This window comes from Alosa alosa, chromosome 21 (genome assembly GCF_017589495.1).
Source record: "Alosa alosa isolate M-15738 ecotype Scorff River chromosome 21, AALO_Geno_1.1, whole genome shotgun sequence".
In the NCBI taxonomy this organism is placed as follows: domain Eukaryota; kingdom Metazoa; phylum Chordata; class Actinopteri; order Clupeiformes; family Clupeidae; genus Alosa; species Alosa alosa.
Window position 1 is genome coordinate 2808159 of NC_063209.1, and position 19556 is coordinate 2827714.

General features: G+C 42.0%; 1 protein-coding gene across 7 annotated transcripts; it reads left to right on the top strand.

Annotated features, from left to right (window-relative positions):
• The first annotated feature begins 68 nt into the window (after nucleotides 1-68).
• Nucleotides 69-18366, top strand: septin6 (septin 6). 7 transcript variants are annotated; one of them, XR_007192268.1, is made up of 12 exons: nucleotides 77-168; nucleotides 1816-1930; nucleotides 3730-3925; nucleotides 4929-5115; nucleotides 6952-7113; nucleotides 8036-8132; nucleotides 9723-9891; nucleotides 10137-10269; nucleotides 10633-10823; nucleotides 13085-13132; nucleotides 13572-13618; nucleotides 14603-15531. XR_007192268.1 is itself a non-coding variant. In XM_048232363.1 (11 exons), exons 1-10 carry the CDS (start codon nucleotides 139-141, stop codon nucleotides 13086-13088), a joined length of 1284 nt encoding a protein of 427 aa, XP_048088320.1. In that variant the 5' UTR covers nucleotides 77-138; the 3' UTR covers nucleotides 13089-13132; nucleotides 14603-15531. The 7 variants fall into 7 exon arrangements, 6 of the variants coding, with proteins under 6 accessions (XP_048088316.1, XP_048088320.1, XP_048088319.1 ...); XM_048232363.1 differs by lacking the exon at nucleotides 13572-13618; XM_048232362.1 differs by lacking the exon at nucleotides 13085-13132.
• Nucleotides 18367-19556: the final 1190 nt, after the last annotated feature.

Below are 19556 nucleotides of genomic sequence, written 5' to 3' on the forward strand. Positions count from 1 at the left end.
AAATATTAGTCATTAAGCCTGTTGGGTATTGGGTGCATAAAATGGTACTTTCTATGGTGTATGAATTCCCCTCTAGTCTCGCTCTTGCGGCTTGTGCTATGCAGTTTCCTGTTCAGGGTCCCCATCAAGAGAGAAACCATGGCGGCCACTGAGATAGCTCGACAAGCGGTGAGTAAAATAAAAATAAGCATTTCCACGGACATTTTCTTGTGTTACATTAATGCTTAAAAAAAAAAATCCAAAATAACCTGCATGAAGGCCATGATTTAAAAAAAGTCACCATCCTAGATCCTTCACGTTAAGTCTATCCACAATATAGGCTATGCTATGCAAATATGTGGTAATTCCTAGGTCGATCGTGTTTTTTACGGATAGTAATTGTGGGTTTATTAAGTAGGCTAGGCCTATCCTGGCCCTGGCTATCTTTTTTCTTTCCATTTTATGCACTACCAACCATAGCCTATTCATCGTGTTGCGCGTAGATTTCCTGTTTAAATCACATTTCACTTTTGGCTATCTTATTGGTTAGTTTATCCCAACTGGACATTGAAAACGGTTCGTTTGGAGCTCTGTTACTCACTATATGTGAATATGCCATTTCAACGCGCGCACAATCATCTTGCACGAGTGCCGTGTGTGATTCCGCTACATTGCATTGTTACATGGTTCCGTCCAGTTAGCATGCTGGGCGTTGTCGAATTCGGCTGTTAATAAAAGGTGAAAACTTATGAGTGAATGGTAGCTTAAATTAAGTGGTCAATGTACTAAACTTTAGCAGTGCTGACATGTGTGCCTTGACTTAATACCAACCCTATAATAAAGAAGCTAACGTTCCACGATCCGTTTGTATGGGCGTAACGGACCTATCCAGGCGGCCCTCATAGCTTAGTCTAAATTCAGTGTTCTCAGATGGGTTCTTAATCTACTCAACGTATTTTTTCCTAGTCTTCGTCTGTAATATGCTGTAGTAGCAAGCATGAATGGAAACGGATCTGTTGTTTCATCCTTCATCTCAAGAAGGACTTCAGCTTTTGGAATGTAACACATGCCTAGCAGCTGAGATGTGTTTGCCCAGTAAACAAGGTTTTCTGTCTGTGTATACTAGGCCTACTACTAGTTTAATTTAAACACTTAACCGTCCTTGTGACAATGTCCTCCTGGCTGTAGTTGGCTCACAGGAAAGTTTTAGAGGTAGGTTCTTAACTTCCAGGAAATAGAATGGTGGCTGTATGTAAATGGATAAATAAAAATTGTGCTTTTTCAGTGATAGACCTTTGAATACTTAAACCAGCCTTCAACGTCCCCACCCTTCCTTTACGTAGGAGTTGCTTCTTCTTGTCAAGCAGCATTTATCTAATAACTGAATTAACCCATAGTTTGTTTTCTATAGGCTAAGCAATGTTTAATTTGTCTATCATGTCCATATATGTCCAATGTGGTTTTAAACGGCAAGCTGCAGACCTTGAAATACAAAGCCAACAGGAAATAGGAAGTCTGCACCTCAGTTCCTTATTGTTGTTTCAGGTTGCATGGTATAAGCTACTTTGTTTGCAGTGAAGTACCACATGATATTTGTTCAGTCTGACTTTTTCTTGTTTTAATTAAGTTTGTAATGTTTTATGTGTCATTAGTAATGCACAGTTAAGTATTTGACATACATGTGTTTGATGCCATCTCCTGTTCACTTCATGTGGATCAGACATTTGTCACTACAGTGCAGTACCATGCTGTATTATAATTCTTAGGTCCCTGTGCACTAGCCCACTGCCTGTGACCTGAAGACCTGATGTAATGTATGTTTTTCTCACGATGTAGGGAGAAGGTGCCCGTGCTGTTCCTCTCGCCGGCCATGTTGGCTTCGATAGCATGCCAGACCAGCTGGTCAACAAGTCGGTTAGTCATGGCTTCTGCTTCAACATCCTCTGTGTTGGTGAGTATATCATATAGCTCTCCCCCTTTTCCCTGGAGGCAAAATGCTGATCATACGCCTGAATGTTTGCCAGGCCATTCATCTTTAAATGCTCCAGCAACTCTTTGACCCACTTATATTAGCTGACTGGTCAAGTCTATTTACTGAAACAAAATGTTATGTCAGTCTCAAACTTCAGTCTGGTCTGAGAAGCCGTTCAGAACAATGTATTGTCTTCTTTTGCATGTGGCTAAACAGATTCTTGTGTTTTGCCTCTGTTTCCTTGCTTTTGCACATGATAAATTCTATGTTGTCAGTAAATTGACTGATAGTCATGCAGTTTCAAAGAAAGGTATTTGTGTTTCCTGTTTTAATCTGCCTTTTGACAGTGTTGATCTTAAGCATCATGAGATGTAGTTGTGAGATGTTTACTTCTTTGGAAGTTAGAAAGTAAGACTGTGGTCTTTGTCAGTAAATTGACTGATAGTCATGCAGTTTCAAAGAAAGGTATTTGTGTTTCCTGTTTTAATCTGCCTTTTGACAGTGTTGATCTTAAGCATCATGAGATGTAGTTGTGAGATGTTTACTTCTTTGGAAGTTAGAAAGTAAGACTGTGGTCTTTGTCTTTTGTTCTGGCACGACAGATTGCTAAAAAGATCCTCATTAGCCATGATCAGATTTATCTGTAAGTTGCTGGCCTAAAAATGACCCTGTAGACTGTGTAAACATGTTTCCTGTGCAAAAGAAAACAACACATTACTAAAGTTTTGTGTTTAGCCAAGCTTAGACCCACAGTTGAGTTCAGCTTTTGAGGCTTGAGTCGTGTTGTGTTGAAAGAACTGTGGTCGTGTTGTGTGTGGAGCCATGATGGTAAACCTCATGCTTGAGGCCTCAAGAAGTTATACAGTTTGTCTCCATTAGGTCTCCTGTTTTGTGTGATTTGTAAGGGGATGTTTATGCAGCCGTCTTATATCAGAACCGGTCCTTTTAAAAGCTTGAAACTCTGCCAAGGGAGATGTTGCAGGCCAGCCAAGTCCAAGCTAGGACAAAAGCGAAGCAGCTACTTGACATTGACCTGAAGTGGATTTGGGGAAACAGAAAGGGACAGACTAACCAAGAGCAGGACCGTCCCATCTTTCGCTCAGCATCAAGTATACTTTTTGCCATGAAAGGCCAATTCAGTGTAAGGGCAGTATACTGCAGGCATGCTCTGCATGTCAAATGCACAGGACTCATCTGAGACAGAGAGACTAATGACTCACTCAGAAGTCTGTAGCCAGTGGTCAATGTGAGCTTGTCATTGTGCACTGGGTGATCTGTGAATCAATCTGTGGTGTTGCCATTTCCTACTCTGCAATATTACATTAATGGCAGACATTCTGCTGCCTCACCATGGCCATGCTGTGCATTATGATGTCACATGGACTCTTATCTAATCAAGGTGATTTGTGTCCATTTTGAAGCTTCAGGTCTTTTGTTTGCATTCAGAGGTTGTCTTGTCCCTCAAAAGTAACTGAGGTAACACATGATCATAGCTAAAGTTATGAAGTTGGGGTGCATAAGGCGTCTCTAAAATGAACATTCTGGTCATAGCGAAGATCTCTCTTTAAGACTGAAGTGCTTGAGTCAGGAGGAGCGAAGGAATTAGCCACTAGATCTGACTGAATGTGCTTTTTTTTTTTAGTGCATTTGTAGAATGTGAAGTTGGCTTATTGTGTCAACAAAAAACATACTCAACAATTGGCTCTCATGCTAAGGGCAGCCAGTGTGCTATTGTTTGGGTGGTATGCTGAGCCTTTGATGTGTCTCATGTGTGCTAGGAGAGACAGGCCTGGGGAAGTCCACTCTCATGGATACCCTGTTCAACACCAAGTTTGAGGGGGAGCCCATGCAGCACAACCAACCCGGGGTGCAGCTCAAGTCCAACACCTACGAGCTGCAGGAGAGCAACGTGCGCCTCAAGCTGAATGTGGTCAACACCGTCGGCTTTGGAGACCAAATCAACAAGGAGGACAGGTGAAAGAGACTTCTGGATGTTTTGAGTTCTATTATCTTTTTGTAGATGTCTTGGGTGATGTTTCTGTTGTACGCTGTCATTCTGACAGACCAAAAATGACCTAGTTATTGAATTCACTCTAAGACAGCTTTGTACAGAACACAGGAAATTATTTATTGGTGTTGAGGAAAGATTAGGACTAGGACTTAGGACTTTCGGTTTCATTTTCACCATATTGCAATAAACATCTCCTAATATTACTACACATTACTCCTTTCACATTGCTTTGACACTTGATCTATATCCAGAAGGAGATTAGAGAGGAGATCATGTCAAGAGACCAACCTTGACTCAGTGCTTGAGCTTCATTTAGCCTTGGGGCATGACTCTGCCCACTCTGCCATCCATGTTTTAGGTTGCTCCTGTCAGTGTAGAATAACAATGTTATTTCATGGTGATGAATAATAGCTATCCTGGAGCATTCTGACAGCCAGCAAAAAAGGAAACTTTTTCATCTTGGCCTTTATGCAGAGATGGGTGGCTCTGTTCCTTCCTACTTTGCCCTGTTTATTTTCGTTTTTCTTCAAAGACCATAACTTGATTTCTTCCCCCAAGCTCCTGGAGTTCTGTCTGATTCCCCCACCCCAGTGAGTGCCTGTTCTAAACTCTCAGCAGATTCCTTACACTAGCCTATTGTTGCTATGCCAACTAGCCTCTTGGATGAGCTGTCACTATTTCCCCTGCCAAAGACACATCTCCATCTTGCAATCCAATACCTCTATGTGAAACATAGAGATGCCTGCAGTGGAGAAATCCAAACCATAATCATTTTTCCCTTTCAGTGGAGGGAACTGTACCAAGTATGACATTTTTGAATAAATATTTTGACACTTCATAATAATTATTAATTCTTTGGCTAGAGCCCTATAATTAGATGATACCCGTTGATCCACTTTAAAAAGTTCTTTGCATCCAGAGCAAATATTCTTTAGTCTAATAGCATGTACCATTTTTGTTTTCCAGTTACAAGCCTATCGTGGAGTTCATTGACACCCAGTTTGAGGCCTACCTCCAGGAGGAGCTCAAAATCAAGCGCACCCTCCACAGCTACCATGACACGCGGATCCATACCTGTCTCTATTTCATCTCTCCCACGGGACACTCGCTCAAATCTCTGGATCTTGTCACCATGAAAAAGCTGGACAGCAAGGTGAGTGCTTAAGTGAGAACATGTCCATACTGTCCTGCTGTGGTGGCCTTTCGAGGGGTGTGTAATTTTACACTCAGTTATCCTTGAAATTGGTTTGCTGTGATCGAGTCTAGGTATCTAGATATGCTCCATTCACTTCACTAAATGGAGAGTTGATTTGGAGCCTCATGAAATGCGTGTAAAGGTCAGAGTGGTGCTGTCGAACTCAAATGCATTTTGTATGGGTCATAAAACCCTTATAGTGGTATCAAGCAGGGCTTTAGTGTGGTGCAGAAACAGGTGCACAGATGAGTGGCTCCACTGTGGTTCCAATGGTTTTGGGCTGCGGTGGTCAGCGGCGGTGGTCAGCCTCCTGGTCCGTCCCAAGGGTCTATGTTTGCAGAGACTCTCTAGAGCTGAACGAAAGGGCCAACCCACCTTAGTGGAGCAGCTGTGCTCACTAGCCGCCTGTCTTAATACAATAAAGCCAGAACAAAACATGCTTTAAAAAAGCCCTCCTGTGTACACAGCACACACGTCTCCACAGACACTAACCTCAGGTTGCCCCTCACCACCAGCTGCTTGGCTCTTCAGGGGGCCTAGAGAGTAGTGGGTGGGTGGTGTGCAGAATAGTGGGTGGTGTGGAAAAGCAGCCTTTGTTTGAAAGGCTTGTGTGGGTTGGAATGTCCACTGTATGCTGGTCTAAAAGCTTCAAGAGGAGAATGTGTGCTAGATGGGATTCCAGTGCTATAGATAGCATCCATACTAGTTATCTCATTTGCAGGCAATTGATGTACAAACAACACTTGGAGGTTATTGCATGTTAGTCGTTGACAGCATTGTCTTGCTCTATAAGATGTGCACTTTTCTTTGCAGTTTAAATATTTGTGATTCTTTATTATTATATAATGCATCCAATTATTCAAGGCACTTGTGAAAGATAGGAAGAATTATGCATGCTAGAGCAACACTGACTCTATCCCTCTCATTGACTGTGTGTAGTGGAAAACAGTGTTTTCCTTGAGTTACAAGCAACCCTCAAGGGGTTTTAAAAGAGACAACTGTTTTGGATTTAATTTTCAAGTGATATTTTTGTTAGCTAGATCGTTCAGTGAGGCATGAAGAGTGGATCTCAGGGTCTATTTATATCAGGGCTGGGCCAGATGTTCCTTAGCATTCTCGGAGACGCTCCCGTTCAGTTTTAATGGTCTGCCCACAAGAGCAGGAGAGCTGCAGCAGCATACTGAAGTCACATCACACCCTAAATCACCATCAGTCTGCCAGCGTAGAATGTCAGGCAAATGTATAGGCTAGAGATAGTGGATGTATTTGAGTTCAGTGGCTCTGTGTAAACAATTCGTGTTGGACTGTCAGATGTTTTGCTAAAAAAAAAAAACATGTTGCATCAAGCTGTTCTGAAAAGAAAACAAATACTTCTGGATTTACAATGATTGAATTCTTCCCAGTATTTTCCAGAAATACTTAGTGCTGCAACCTTTTATCCATTTGTTTTACACTTGGGATCCTAAATTGCCAACAAATGCTGAAAAAACCTTAAACAAATGATTTGCATGGATTGGTCACTCTCTCAAAGAACTGTCATCTGAGAACATGATCCTCTAATGTTACTTGCAAACAAGACATACTTACAGAATTTTAAGTCCAAAAGAAATGTTACTGTAACTCAGAAAATAGATCTACCTGAATGTGTGTAGATAGTCTTACATCATTTTACTGGTTATTATTACACATTTAGACATCTGTATTGGTATTGATGAGTTTCATTTCCCTTCATTCATTAAATCTTTTTGGATCAATGTCTATTGACTGTCATTAACACAAAACTCTCCTCTCTAGGTCAACATCATCCCCATCATTGCTAAATCAGATGCCATTTCCAAGAGTGAGCTCACCAAATTTAAGATCAAGATTACAAGTGAGCTGGTCAGCAATGGAGTTCAGATTTACCAATTCCCCACAGATGATGAGACAGTGGCTGAGATCAACTCCACCATGAATGTAAGATGCTCTTATTCATAACTGTATCTATGTATCTAGCATTTCACAGCAAGAAGTATTGTCAGATCTATTCTTCTTGTAATATACTGTAGCATCATATGGTATATTGTAGTATAGTAAAAGTCATTCTGCTCACTGCAGTTATTACTGAGTTTGTAGTCTGTATGGCAGAGTTCACTGGGCAGACTGGGAGAGACCCCATCTGGTGTCTAGTTCCTCTGCTGTGGACCTCATTCAGGAAATGGCACCACAAAGAGAGAGGAATGCAGTGGGAATCATTCTCACTCCAGGAAGTGTTTTGCGTGGGAAAAGCCCTCAACTGGGCCCCACAAACGACTCTGTGTGCAGGGCTGGGCCATGAGCAGACACATGAATGGACACACAGCGCTGTGAAACCCATCAGTTCCTCAAGGCCTGACGCCTCTCTTCTGCATAGCTAACCTAACACAAGGTCATGAGCCTTGGAAGAAGAGCACAAGTCTCCTCGGGCTCAGATAAGAAGTATTCTTAGCCTTCCTGCTTAGCTGCTCTGTTCTTGTGGGCTGTCACTGAGCCTGGCCTTGTGTCTGGGACACACATGACACGCACTTCCTCTCTGATGAAAGATCCCTGTGCCTGTATCTCATTAGCTGCTGGGTGGATGCCATTTTGCAAGCTTCCATGGTGTTAGTGTGAAGATGGTATTAGCATCCTCCTCTATCTCTTGTCAACAGAAACAACTTTTCAAACAAGTTTTAATATAAGGGCTCTTTGTGAGCCAGACCCAGTGTTGGTCTGTAGGTCACTCCTAGATAATGTTTAATGAAAGTGGCTGACAAGGTTATCATGTCTCATGTACTTCCTGATGTCAACATTCCTCTGCCAGATCGTGTGTGTTTGTGTGTGTGTGTTTTTTTTCTGAGTCAATGTCTGTTTTCTACAGGGCCATTTACCATTCGCTGTTGTGGGCAGCACTGAAGAAGTGAAGATTGGGAACAAGATGGTGAGAGCGAGGCAGTACCCCTGGGGGACAGTGCAGGGTAAGCAGTGGTCACGTCCTGTAGAGGAAATGAGACGGTTGCCTCCCGCCCTCTCCGACCATGACCCGTGGCTCCATGGCCTCACACAAAATATGTGAGGCTGGTTCCACTCCCAAAGACGAGATATTGCTGTAACATCTTTTAAACAACTTCCCTTTTTTCATTCCCCCTCCACGCCCACTTGTGTCAAAAGCTCCACCAGCGACAGATCTGTTCCATTGAGTGCTACATAAATAGACCAAGCACACATGCTACATGTGAACGCATTGATTTGAAAGATTTATCCAGTCTGTGAACATGGAAACACTGTTGGGTAGATGCCCCCGCTCATATGGCAGATGGCTAATACCCATGCCCCTGATGGAGGCGGACTGGAGCGGAGTCCAGCCAGAACAGGGCCAGATGTGGGCCAGAGCTGCTCAAGGGTGCGCTTGCAGTTTACATTCCAAGAATAGAAACAGTTGCCTGAGTCATTGCTCGCAAAGATGCTCTGCCCTCATTTCCCTTATTCTGTCTGTCACAGCTCTCTCTCTCTCTCTCTCTCTCTCTCTCTCTCTCTCCTTCTCCTTTACTCTCTCTCCCCCTCTCACTCCCTCCCTCACTTCAGTCACCCCTTCCTCACTCAGTGCATGCACTGCACTGGGGGGTGGGTGTCCTGAGACCAGGGCAGTTGTAGCTCCATGGAGCATAAATACAATAGTGTACAATAGCCTGGGGCCGTCTCTGACATTGTGCAGTGGCTCCTTTTCAGTGACCACATGGCGCCATGGGGCTGTGCACGTGGGCGAACACAGCGTCACATACTGGGCAAAGTAATCGACCTCCTAAGGGTACATGCATGGAGCTTATCTGCAGTATTGAGTTCTAGTGTATGTTTATGTTTGTGTATGCATTTGTGTGTGAGAGAGTATAGATATTGGGGCTAGAAAAGGTATTGCTATGAAGGTACAAACCATTCATTCAACACATGCATTAGTTATCCTCAAATCAGTTAACAGTTAACTTATATAGCTGTGGATACATATTTAGGCTTGTAGCTCTTGGGTAGGCAAGAGCTACAAGCTCTTGGGTGAATTGTAGCATGTATGCATTTTGGCATAAATACAAATCTATGGCATATCCATCCCAATGATCGCAAACTATCTGATGGATTACCTGAACTTATAGTTATGACTATGGACTCTGTGCACTAGCTTACTTTAAGTCGGCAAACCAGTTCCAACTTTAGTTGTACCAATAAGGTAAGAAATACAATATACGCGAGTCTTGATGTCCGTGGGCGGCTCTAAGGAGCTCTGCTTTGTGCCACTCGGCTTCAAGTCGTTCTAAAATCGATTTTAGCTTCCACCTTTTTCCTAAAAACGCCAGTCTACGTGCAGTGGCTGCACAAAATAAGAAGGGAAGGATTTTTCGGTGAGCACACATTTTGGTACAACTGAAGCACTCCTCTTCAGATACTTGTTGACAGCGATATCAACCAACAGGAAACTGGTTTGCCGACTTCAAGTAAGCTAGTGCACAGAGCCCTTAACTTATTGTTTGTGCAAATCTGCGTGTTAAATGGCTGTGTGGTCCTGTTGCTGTTGGCAGTGGAGAACGAGAATCACTGTGATTTCGTGAAGCTGCGGGAGATGCTGATCCGGGTGAACATGGAGGACCTGCGGGAGCAGACGCACACGCGCCACTACGAGCTCTACCGCCGCTGCAAGCTGGAGGAGATGGGCTTCAAAGACACGGACCCTGATAGCAAGCCCTTCAGGTGAGGGTCAGCGTAATGTGTAAAACTGCGCTCTGCGGGCCCTACCTTTTAGATAGATAGATAGATAGATGGATAGTTTATATACTAGATAGATACTACTTTTATACTTAAAGTAGTAGTTTACTGCTGTATCTCAGATCTGCTCAGCAAGTTTCATGTTACTGTGAAGAATGTTTTTTGAAGTTGTATACACTGCGATATGGTGTGACTATGGCATGTGAAGTCTCCTTGTGTTGACTGTGCAGTCTGCAGGAGACGTATGAGGCCAAGAGGAACGAGTTCATGGGGGAGCTTCAGAAGAAGGAGGAGGAGATGCGGCAGATGTTTGTGCAGCGAGTGAAGGAGAAAGAGGCCGAGCTGAAGGAGGCAGAGAAGGAGGTCAGTATAGATGTCTCTAGGGCTTGCGGTGGCTGTTTCAGGTTTCAGCCAGAACTTTGAGCTAAACTGTGTCTGTTTCTGCTGAGGCAGTAGTGTGTGTAGCATTGTGAATGAGTCAGCCAATAATGAATAACTAAGGCCTATGGCCTTAACCCATTATGAATAAAGAATGTTAAGTTATGTATTGCAATGTTGCATGTTAAACTGAAAGCATAATTTATTTATGCTATTAAGCTGAATGAGCAACATGACCGGACTAAGTCTTTACTTGTAGAATAAGAATTAAAAACTGAAATGTGGTTTCAATGTTATTTATTCCTGTATGCAATGGATGAAAATAACTCTATCAACTTCTCTGTGCAGCTGCATGAGAAGTTTGATCGTCTGAAGAAGCTGCACCAGGACGAGAAGAAGAAGCTGGAGGACAAGAAGAAGTCCCTGGACGATGAGCTCAACACCTTCAAGCAGAAGAAGACCGCTGCTGAGCTCCTGCAGTCCCAGGCTCAGCAGGCAGGGGGCTCCACCACACTCAAGAGGGACAAAGAGAGGAAAAAGTAAGTAAAAGTGCTCCGTCCTCTCTTTTGTCTCGTCACTGTTACACTGTCTAAATGTGGGGCTCACCACATATTTACACAGCTAGATCACATCCACTTTGACTAAGTTGGAGCAGGTCTCCTCAGTAACCACATCTAATGGCACAGTTGAAACAGTTGAGTCTCGGTAAAAAACATAGGTATTTTTGTTTTTATTTTTTTTATAGAGATTCATTGCATAAAATGTGGCACCATAACCAATATAAGAGAATTGCATTTATGGATGATACTACAATTGAAGCTTTTAAACCATTGATACTATACTAAATACTATACTAAAGCTTCTAAACCACTCACTGACACTATATTTAAGACAATTAATTATGCCTTCTTTCACCTCCATATTGGTTTGGTTCCACTAACCATGTAAAACACGGTGGCATTGTTAATGGGTGATGACCAGGAGGACTAGTTGATACTAAACAAAGCCAAGATGAAAGATGGCTTCCCTTCAGCATACTCATCATAAATCTGATTTTAAGCTCTGAAAGTACTACTTGGTAATATTAGCACTACTTTATGGTAGACAACAATGACACGAAACATAACAACATATTTTATGGAGAAGAGAGGGTTATATTCAGGGTGCGATTTGTAGGGGGGGATGGTGAGGATTTCCCCCCCTCTGGTTTTCCTATCCCTACCTCTGCTAAATTATTTTAATCCCCGGTGGGGACAACATTTATCCCCCTCTGCCCCTCATATTGATTAATGCTACTTCATATAAGTAAAAAAAGCTGCAACGTGAGAACAGTCTAGTAGGCTAGCCTACATAATAATCTGACATCAGAAGCTTTACCGTCACCGTCAGCACTCATGCTGCTGACACAGTGGCTCGCGTGATAACTTAATTTGGCCTTGATCGTGCAGGACATTTCAGAATGTCGAGTGTGTAATCCATCATAAATGGCTAGTTTCAATGGAAAAGTTAGCTGGACAAATGAAAGAAAACGAGAAGGATTCAGTGAAGCATAATAATGTTTTAGAACCTTCAAAATTAGAAAACTGATGCAACTGAGATGGAGGACAACTGCAGAGAGAGTAGAGCGTAGGCCCTATTGTCGAAGGAACTTACATTAAATGAGGAGATATTTGCTGAATGTCACAAAAAGTGTTACAGAAATTGCTTGGCATCCTTATTCAATGGCTCTCTACCGAAACACCTGTAGTTTTATGGAGGACTAACGAGAAAGCACTCGTTTGATAAATCAGCCAGTAGGCTAGGCCTAGTAGACAAATAACTTTTAGAAATAATCTGTACTGCAAAAACGAATGTTGGTGGGTATTTAAACTATCTAGCGGGTGTTTTAACAGCTGCAAGAAATAGAAGCTTCATGGTCTTTATGTTCTGGTTCGTAAATTATTTTCATAAAACTTCAAGTTGCCCTATAACTTTACTCTCCAAACTCCACTGCACTGTAGGCAATTAACTGACAGTATGATAGGCTATTTATTTTCTGTAGGCTACAATAAACACATTTATTTTTTCAACTTTTGCAATATTACGCACTTGGCTACTGAACGCATAAAATCAGCAGGAGAGAGAATGCAGGTAGCCTACGCAGCGCGTAGCGCAATGTGTAGGCTATTTGGTTACCAACTAACACTGTTAGCCAATTCACTAACTTCAGTGCCATCATATACAACGTTTTTTTACACAACAAATACAGAAAGGATGGAGGCAGCAAAAGTAGAGGAGTCATTTCAGATGGGGCAAGAACAAGGTGAATTTGTATGCTTGTCAAAACGTAGTCCTACCCTGCATTAGAGGAGCTGATCATCATACCAAGCAAACTCGCTGTTTAAAGTCATACACCACGGTAAACTAAAACTAAAATGTTACAAAGGTGGCAAAAATAATATTGGGTATTATTAGCCATGACATTACTAGGCTATGAATCGTTCGTTCATTTTTTTTTTTTGGGGGGGGGGGGGGGGGGTTACAAACTTATTCAAAATCATCCCCCCCTTTGGTTTTTACACAAATCGCACCCTGGTTACTGTATATTCAACATTGTCTGAAAACACACCTGGGTATTCATTTCTCAACTCGTAGATTAGTATGTAGATCTTTCAGATAATAAATAGCATTTCCCTGAATGATTTTAAATGCAGACCGATGTCTTGCTTTGTGCATTGTGCACAAACTCTCATTTGCTGATTGTTTTGAAGGTAACCACTTTCTAATCATGTTGGTAATCACTGCTGATTGTTTATTCAAGCTGATTTGACTCCAACACCTGACCAAGGAAGACACTTGCACTGAGAAGGTTCATTTTTGTTTTTCATATAATTGATTTTATTCTCCTTCTTTCACGGTTCTTTCATTCCCTGCTGTTTCTCCTCTCCCAGCTTCCCCCAGTTGTCCAGGCGGCCATATTGTAGCTCCCCCACTGTGCACCACCCACCCACCCACTCTCTCTATGTGATGTCTGTAGGTTACTGATCAAACACTAGATCATGCTCTTAGCATAGCTAAGCATCTTCCCTTTCTCTTTTCTGGAACACCAAGGATATTTGAAAGTACATTTGATTGTCTTTTTTTACAGTTACTACAAGACAAGAGCATCGTCCCATGTGACTTGTAGTGTTTGAGATGTAACATACATATATGTGAACAGAGTATACATGCATGTGTATAACATCTATGTATGTATGTATGTATGTATGTATGTGTGTGTCACCTGTCTTGCCCATGCTGTTTTCCAGTTAATTCTTCACCTGCTCCCTGCATGCTGCATGGCAACCCGTAACTGGTAAGGCAGCTGTAGTTATCGAGTTACAAAAGCATCAGTCACAGATTCCTCTGGACATTGTGCCACATGTCCAAGTGCTTATCTGGTTGATACGTATGTGCTTGGCCACATTGGTGGCATTTAGGGAAAGTGTTTTGAAAAGAGAAATGAATCTGAATGTAATACCAGTGACCCAACCCGTACAGTACAATGCCAGATATCTGCCAGGGGAATGTTTTTTATGTAGAGAATGCATGCCATCCATTTATGCCATAGTTGGGCAGGGTGGATTGAGATTGGGCTGCGCCTGTGCCAAGGAGTGAGTGTATAGTGACAGTTTATCACTGGGCGACCCCTCACCATTCCATCTGTGCCCTCTAGTCCACAACAGTGTACAGCTGTGTGCCCTGGGCCTGTCCTCCCATGACTGCACACAAAAGGCCATTCAGTGGGGCCGCTCCCACATTAGGATCACAGTGGTGCGTTGCCCCCCCCAGCAGATAATGCTGCTGTTCATGGCGGAGCAGACCCCTGCCAACCCCCTTCCCAGTCTGCGCATAAAGGCAAACAAAATGTGCTGGGGTTAAGCTATCCTCATTGATCTGGGCAGAGCAGGCCTGGGGGGGGGCTTGACATCTGCGTCACAATCTGGTCTCCAGCCACGGCCTTGTGCTGCACATCAGCCTCGTCAGAAGAGACGCACTGTAGCTGTGGCTCTGATGGGGGGTAGTTGTTTGGCTGGAAGTGAGCAAGTGCAGAGAGAGCTGGGCTGCTGAAATAAAGCAGAGAGGGCAGTTAGCCTGTCAGTCAGAAAAGCCATCTAGTGTGTGGGAGCACCTTTGAAACCTTTTTCTTGTTCACATCTCTTAATGCAAAACCACTTGGTGATTTGAATGCATGATGCCACTTACTAACATGACATACTCTTTTGATCTCTGTAACCTTTATGTATGTACATGTTGCTGTTTTCCAAAGGGAACAATAATCCTCCTTCTCTCTTTGCAGTTCAGGATTCCTGTAGAAAGTGCTCCTTCAGCCCGCTGTGAAAGAGTTTACACCCCATATCTCCTGAGCCATGCTGTCCTTTGCCTTCTCCCCCATTCCCCCACCCCCGACCCCTTCTTCCCCCCCTGCTCTGAGGCTGGATCCCCATAGATGTGAATGGAATCCTTAACTCAAATGCATTTCTTTTATACTGTACAGTTGTCTCTCAAGAGCCAGCCAGCCCCATCCCACTCCCCAGAGAAGCTAGCATTTTTAACTGTGTGTTTGTTTTTGTTCTGACGAAAGGCCTGTAGAGCTGCACGATTGAGTGTGTTCTAACCGTAACGTGCACCTGTGACCCCAGTTAACAGGCAGGAGTTTATAAGGCAGGCTAAATGAGGACAAACATCAGCTGTGGGACCGACTGTACCCCTTGTAGGCTGTGCTGTTAAGGCTGGGTGTGGCAGCATATCTCCCCAGCCACGCCATTCTTACACTGCCATGTTTGGGAAGATTCTTTTAAAAATCAGAAAATGCTGCTGTGTGATTTCCCAATGTTCATAGGACCATTTGGAAGAAAATGGTAACGGGTGGCATGCTGATGTTTGTGCCCATTTTAGACTGGCGCATGTGCAGTTGTTAAGGGCCTCAGTCAGTTTCTGTCATACCTCATTGTCATTTTTTACTTGCTAAAAGCACACTTATGTTAGCTTCATGAGCTTCCATGGGACGTTGGGACATTTGAGCCAAATTTGATCAACTTTTTATATGTTTTCATTGCATTTTTTAAACTAGTTGTGATTTATGTTCAGTGTGGTCCTCTCTTTTCAGAACAAAAATGAAGTGACTATTAAACAGGAGCCAGTATTGCACTTATATCAGTGTACACTCCTAAAAAGCGTTTAAATCTTTTAAAATAAATAAAAGGTTATATTTACCAAACATGTAAATTGTTGTAGAAGTTATTGTGTATCATGTCTTAACACATATTATCACTCCCAACCTATTCAAGTGACCTTTCAGTCATTTTATGCTTTCTGAGAGCTTCCATGTATGTTCCATACCATGGGTGAGCTCCTAAAGCACAGTATCTTGTCTCATTGCTTGTTATCAAATTAACATGTGAACACCTGTGAGTTTGAGTAGCTCACAATGGGCATGTTTTTCAACATGTGGTAGATCTGTCAATCTGATTCCTCTCAAACATACAATATACAGTGCTGTTATGAACATTGTTATTCTCTGTTTACTAGGTTAATGCTGTATATTGTATGTGACTTGCTTTGACCCTTTTCACAATAATGTAGCCTATGTAGTCGGTATAACTAAATGGTTGGGTAAGGTCTAATTGGTCAGTTAATGAGGCAATGCACAGAAATGTGTAGAACTCCACATGTAAGTTACAAACACACATTTTTGTGAAAATTGTGACCCTGGTATCTGGTGTGGTGGGAACATTTCCTCTGTTTATTTGCTGAGCGAAGTCACTCAGCAGCTCCACGAGGGGCCGCCTCCTACCTAGTGCGCTCAGTGTGGGATTTGCCATCTCACTCCACCACAGAGCCACTGGGGCAGCACTAGTGTGTCATACTGTGTCCTCTGCCTGTCTCATTGCTTACTGCTATGTGTGTATTTACTTTCCTTTGCAGTAATCCCTGGCTCTGCACAGAGTAGGTCCTCCATCCCCAAGCTTTGCTATGGGACCAGACCTTGGCTTTTGTTGGTCAGCTCTACCGTTAGGCCGAGGGGGAGCAGAGTGGACACCATCCCTCTGGGTTTCCACGGGTTTCTTTCCTTTTAGCCAGCAGGGCTGGGGTGTTTTTGGTCTGGATTTTTACTGGGTCTTTCACTGCAGCGCTTACTAACAGCATATATATGTGTGTGCTCTAGGCAAAGCTTATGTGTTCTGTGTCCTGTTTTGCTATGCTGTGACTAACATGCATTGTGCGTTTGTATGGCTTGTGTAATTCCAGAAACAAACTGATATGCTTAAAATGCTTTTTTACAGCAACTGGCTTAGTATTTACTATTTTTTGTGTATCAAGGAAAACCAATGCTCAGTGCACATAAGATGACATGTCCTTTTTTTTAAAAAAGGATTAAGCTATTTATTTTCTTTCTATCTGAAATAGGCTGCATCGCCACACATATCTGACACAATATCTACACTGCGTTGTAATTCAGCTGATGATATAGCATGTTAATCAGTCCGCTGCTGCTTCACAACACCATGCTTTACAGAGAACCTCACTGGCTTGTTTCACACAAACATCTGGGATCCACTGAATTCCTGTATGCTCCTATAGTCCTGTGCTGTTGCTCTTTCTGGCAGCTTTTTTGCATTTCTATTAACACGTTTGTGTATATTTCTCTCTCCTCCTCTTCTCTCTAGCTTCTTCTAATCTGTCTTGGCCACCTGTCTGAAGAGGGGACTGCAGCTTCTACAAGAACTAAGCATCCGTTTCCCCTTCTAGTCTTTCTCACTCCATCGGCCATTTTTTTTATAATAAACTCCCTTACTGTCTGCTCTGCTGAACATGGCCTTATGTGGGCTTTACATGGTATTTTTTGACAAGCAAAGTTCAGCTGCCTAATTAGGACACGCCACACTGTCTGTCTTATGATGTTGCAAGGAAGGATCAGAGTCCTTGGTAGACTCTCTCATCCACGTTTGAAATGTACAAACCCTGGAGAGACAATACATGGGACGGTACATTTTCACACATAAAGCCTTTTGAGTTGTTTTGTACTTTACACCTGATGGCTATTAGAAACATCATGCTCATACAGGATTCATATTTTTTTGGAAATCAAAATGCTAAAATCCATGGCAGGATCATCTGTTTATTATAGGCATTAAGCACTGAGTAGGTATTCCTTTTTAATTGTCTAATAATTTGTGTTTTAAATTCATCCTGAAAAATGCTAGTTTAATCTGAACATCCGGTTCCTGGGTGTTAACCCTATCCTTACAACTGTGAACGTTATGGCTTTGAGATTACAAAAGCTAAAGAAGACATGCTTTTGTGTTGCCGTGTTAAAAGCGGAATACTGCATGTCATCTTAAATGAAATGCCAATGAAAATGACCCATAGAACTGTAACTACTCTGAACAAGGTTGTCATGATAATCACTGACAGCTATGAAAAGAAAAGTAATTGTTAGGATTACAAACTGAGAACCTTATGATAATTACATAAAATACCATGTAGGACACATTTGACGCCTTTCACAATTGTTGCTTTGTGGCATACAAATGTTGCATGCATTTTAAACACTTTTATTGAATATAAAAGTATTTTTTCAGTCTCTTTTCGCCCTATTAAGTATTTAGTTTGTCATCCAAAATTCCCTCTTAATATTTTTGTCTATTTATTCTGGTTGTAATGTGCATATACATTTTCTCCACAGATGTCGGCACCCATTTTGCTAATGTTTCAATTAGACAGATAGTTGGATTAGGGTGGGGGATGGGGTGTAAAAGCCGAATGCAAGAAACAGATATTCATGCATTTATATATAATTTATAAGGATCTATTTTGTGTATTGAAGTGGAGACATGTTATTATGGTAAATGAGTATTGGGAAGTGAGTTTCTGTGTAAACATTATGGTATCAAGAATGACCATACATTTTTCCAACGTCCGTCATATTTGCCCTACCCTGCCAAGAGCAAGACATACCACAAAAATACCACAGACTTGTGTAATATTTAACTGTAGTTGGACTCCATTGGTGTACATTTTCAATAAAATTATAATAAAATAAAGGTGTTTTTATTTTAAGATTGTGCACAATGATTCAACATATATTGTTGATAGTTATAGTCATAATGATAAGATTTCATATTCATAGGTATCTAGATAGCTGTGAAGTGAACTGAGGAGCTGAGGTGAAGGTAATTGTTTGGATAGTTGTGAAATATATACCAATTTAAAGATATTTAATAATAAAAAACACCCAAGGCAGGATTTTTTAATATATCTAGGACTGATTCAAATTATTGTACATGCAACAAGCTTAAAGGGTTGATTTCATATTGCATTTCATAAGGCACAACATGATGCGTCAAACTGTTGAAGAAATCAGATATCCTCTTCAGCTCCTCTTATACGCTCCAAAGAACAATACCCCTTCAGCGTCAGGTCTTGATATGAATGAGATTGCCTCTAGGTCACAGTAAGAGTTATATGAACTAAAATGTCATTCTACTCACTGGGGACTGGCACGCCTATACTAACTCTGCAGACACTAAAGAGCTGCAGCTATGTTCTCAATGATATAGGCCTACTGTTTACTGACGTAAACATTTGAGCATGTATCAGTTCAATTAATAAACATCAGACTTGCATATCAAAATTGTCTGGTTGCAGAAACCAAAATGACAGATGACTATTTTGGTATGGGAACCCAGAGTAAAGGCTTATGTCAAATAGATAATCTCCAAGATTCATTTTGTGTTGAAAGCAGTTCAGATGAGGCTTGAGCAATAACTAATGTGTTGCCATAGCATAGATTTGTCTTTTTTCCCTGTGTTCTCTTGCCATTAGGGTTTGTGGTGTAGCCTACAATTAAGTTATGTTCCATATCAGTGCCTATATAGGAGACCAGGGTCTGGGTCTACGGAGGACAAATCCACAGTCAGTATAAACTTAAAACCCTAACCTTTGTCCTATACTTTAAAGTCCGTAGGCTACGTCAACCCTTGGTTTGTACTCCTAAAGGGATTATTTCTCCCCCATCCTTACCTATATCAGTATAAACTTAATGAAGATGCTAAATGTAGCCTCCTGGGGGGCTGACAGGCAGAGAAAACAAGTAGCTCACTCCACATATTCATTGACTTTCAAGGTTTAAAATCCCTTTCATTTATATTAGTTAGTTATGTCTAGATTTACTCACATTTTGCTTGTGAGGCCTTTGACATGACCCTCCTCACCAAAAGGCTGTATGGTCTATAGTCGGACCACAAAGG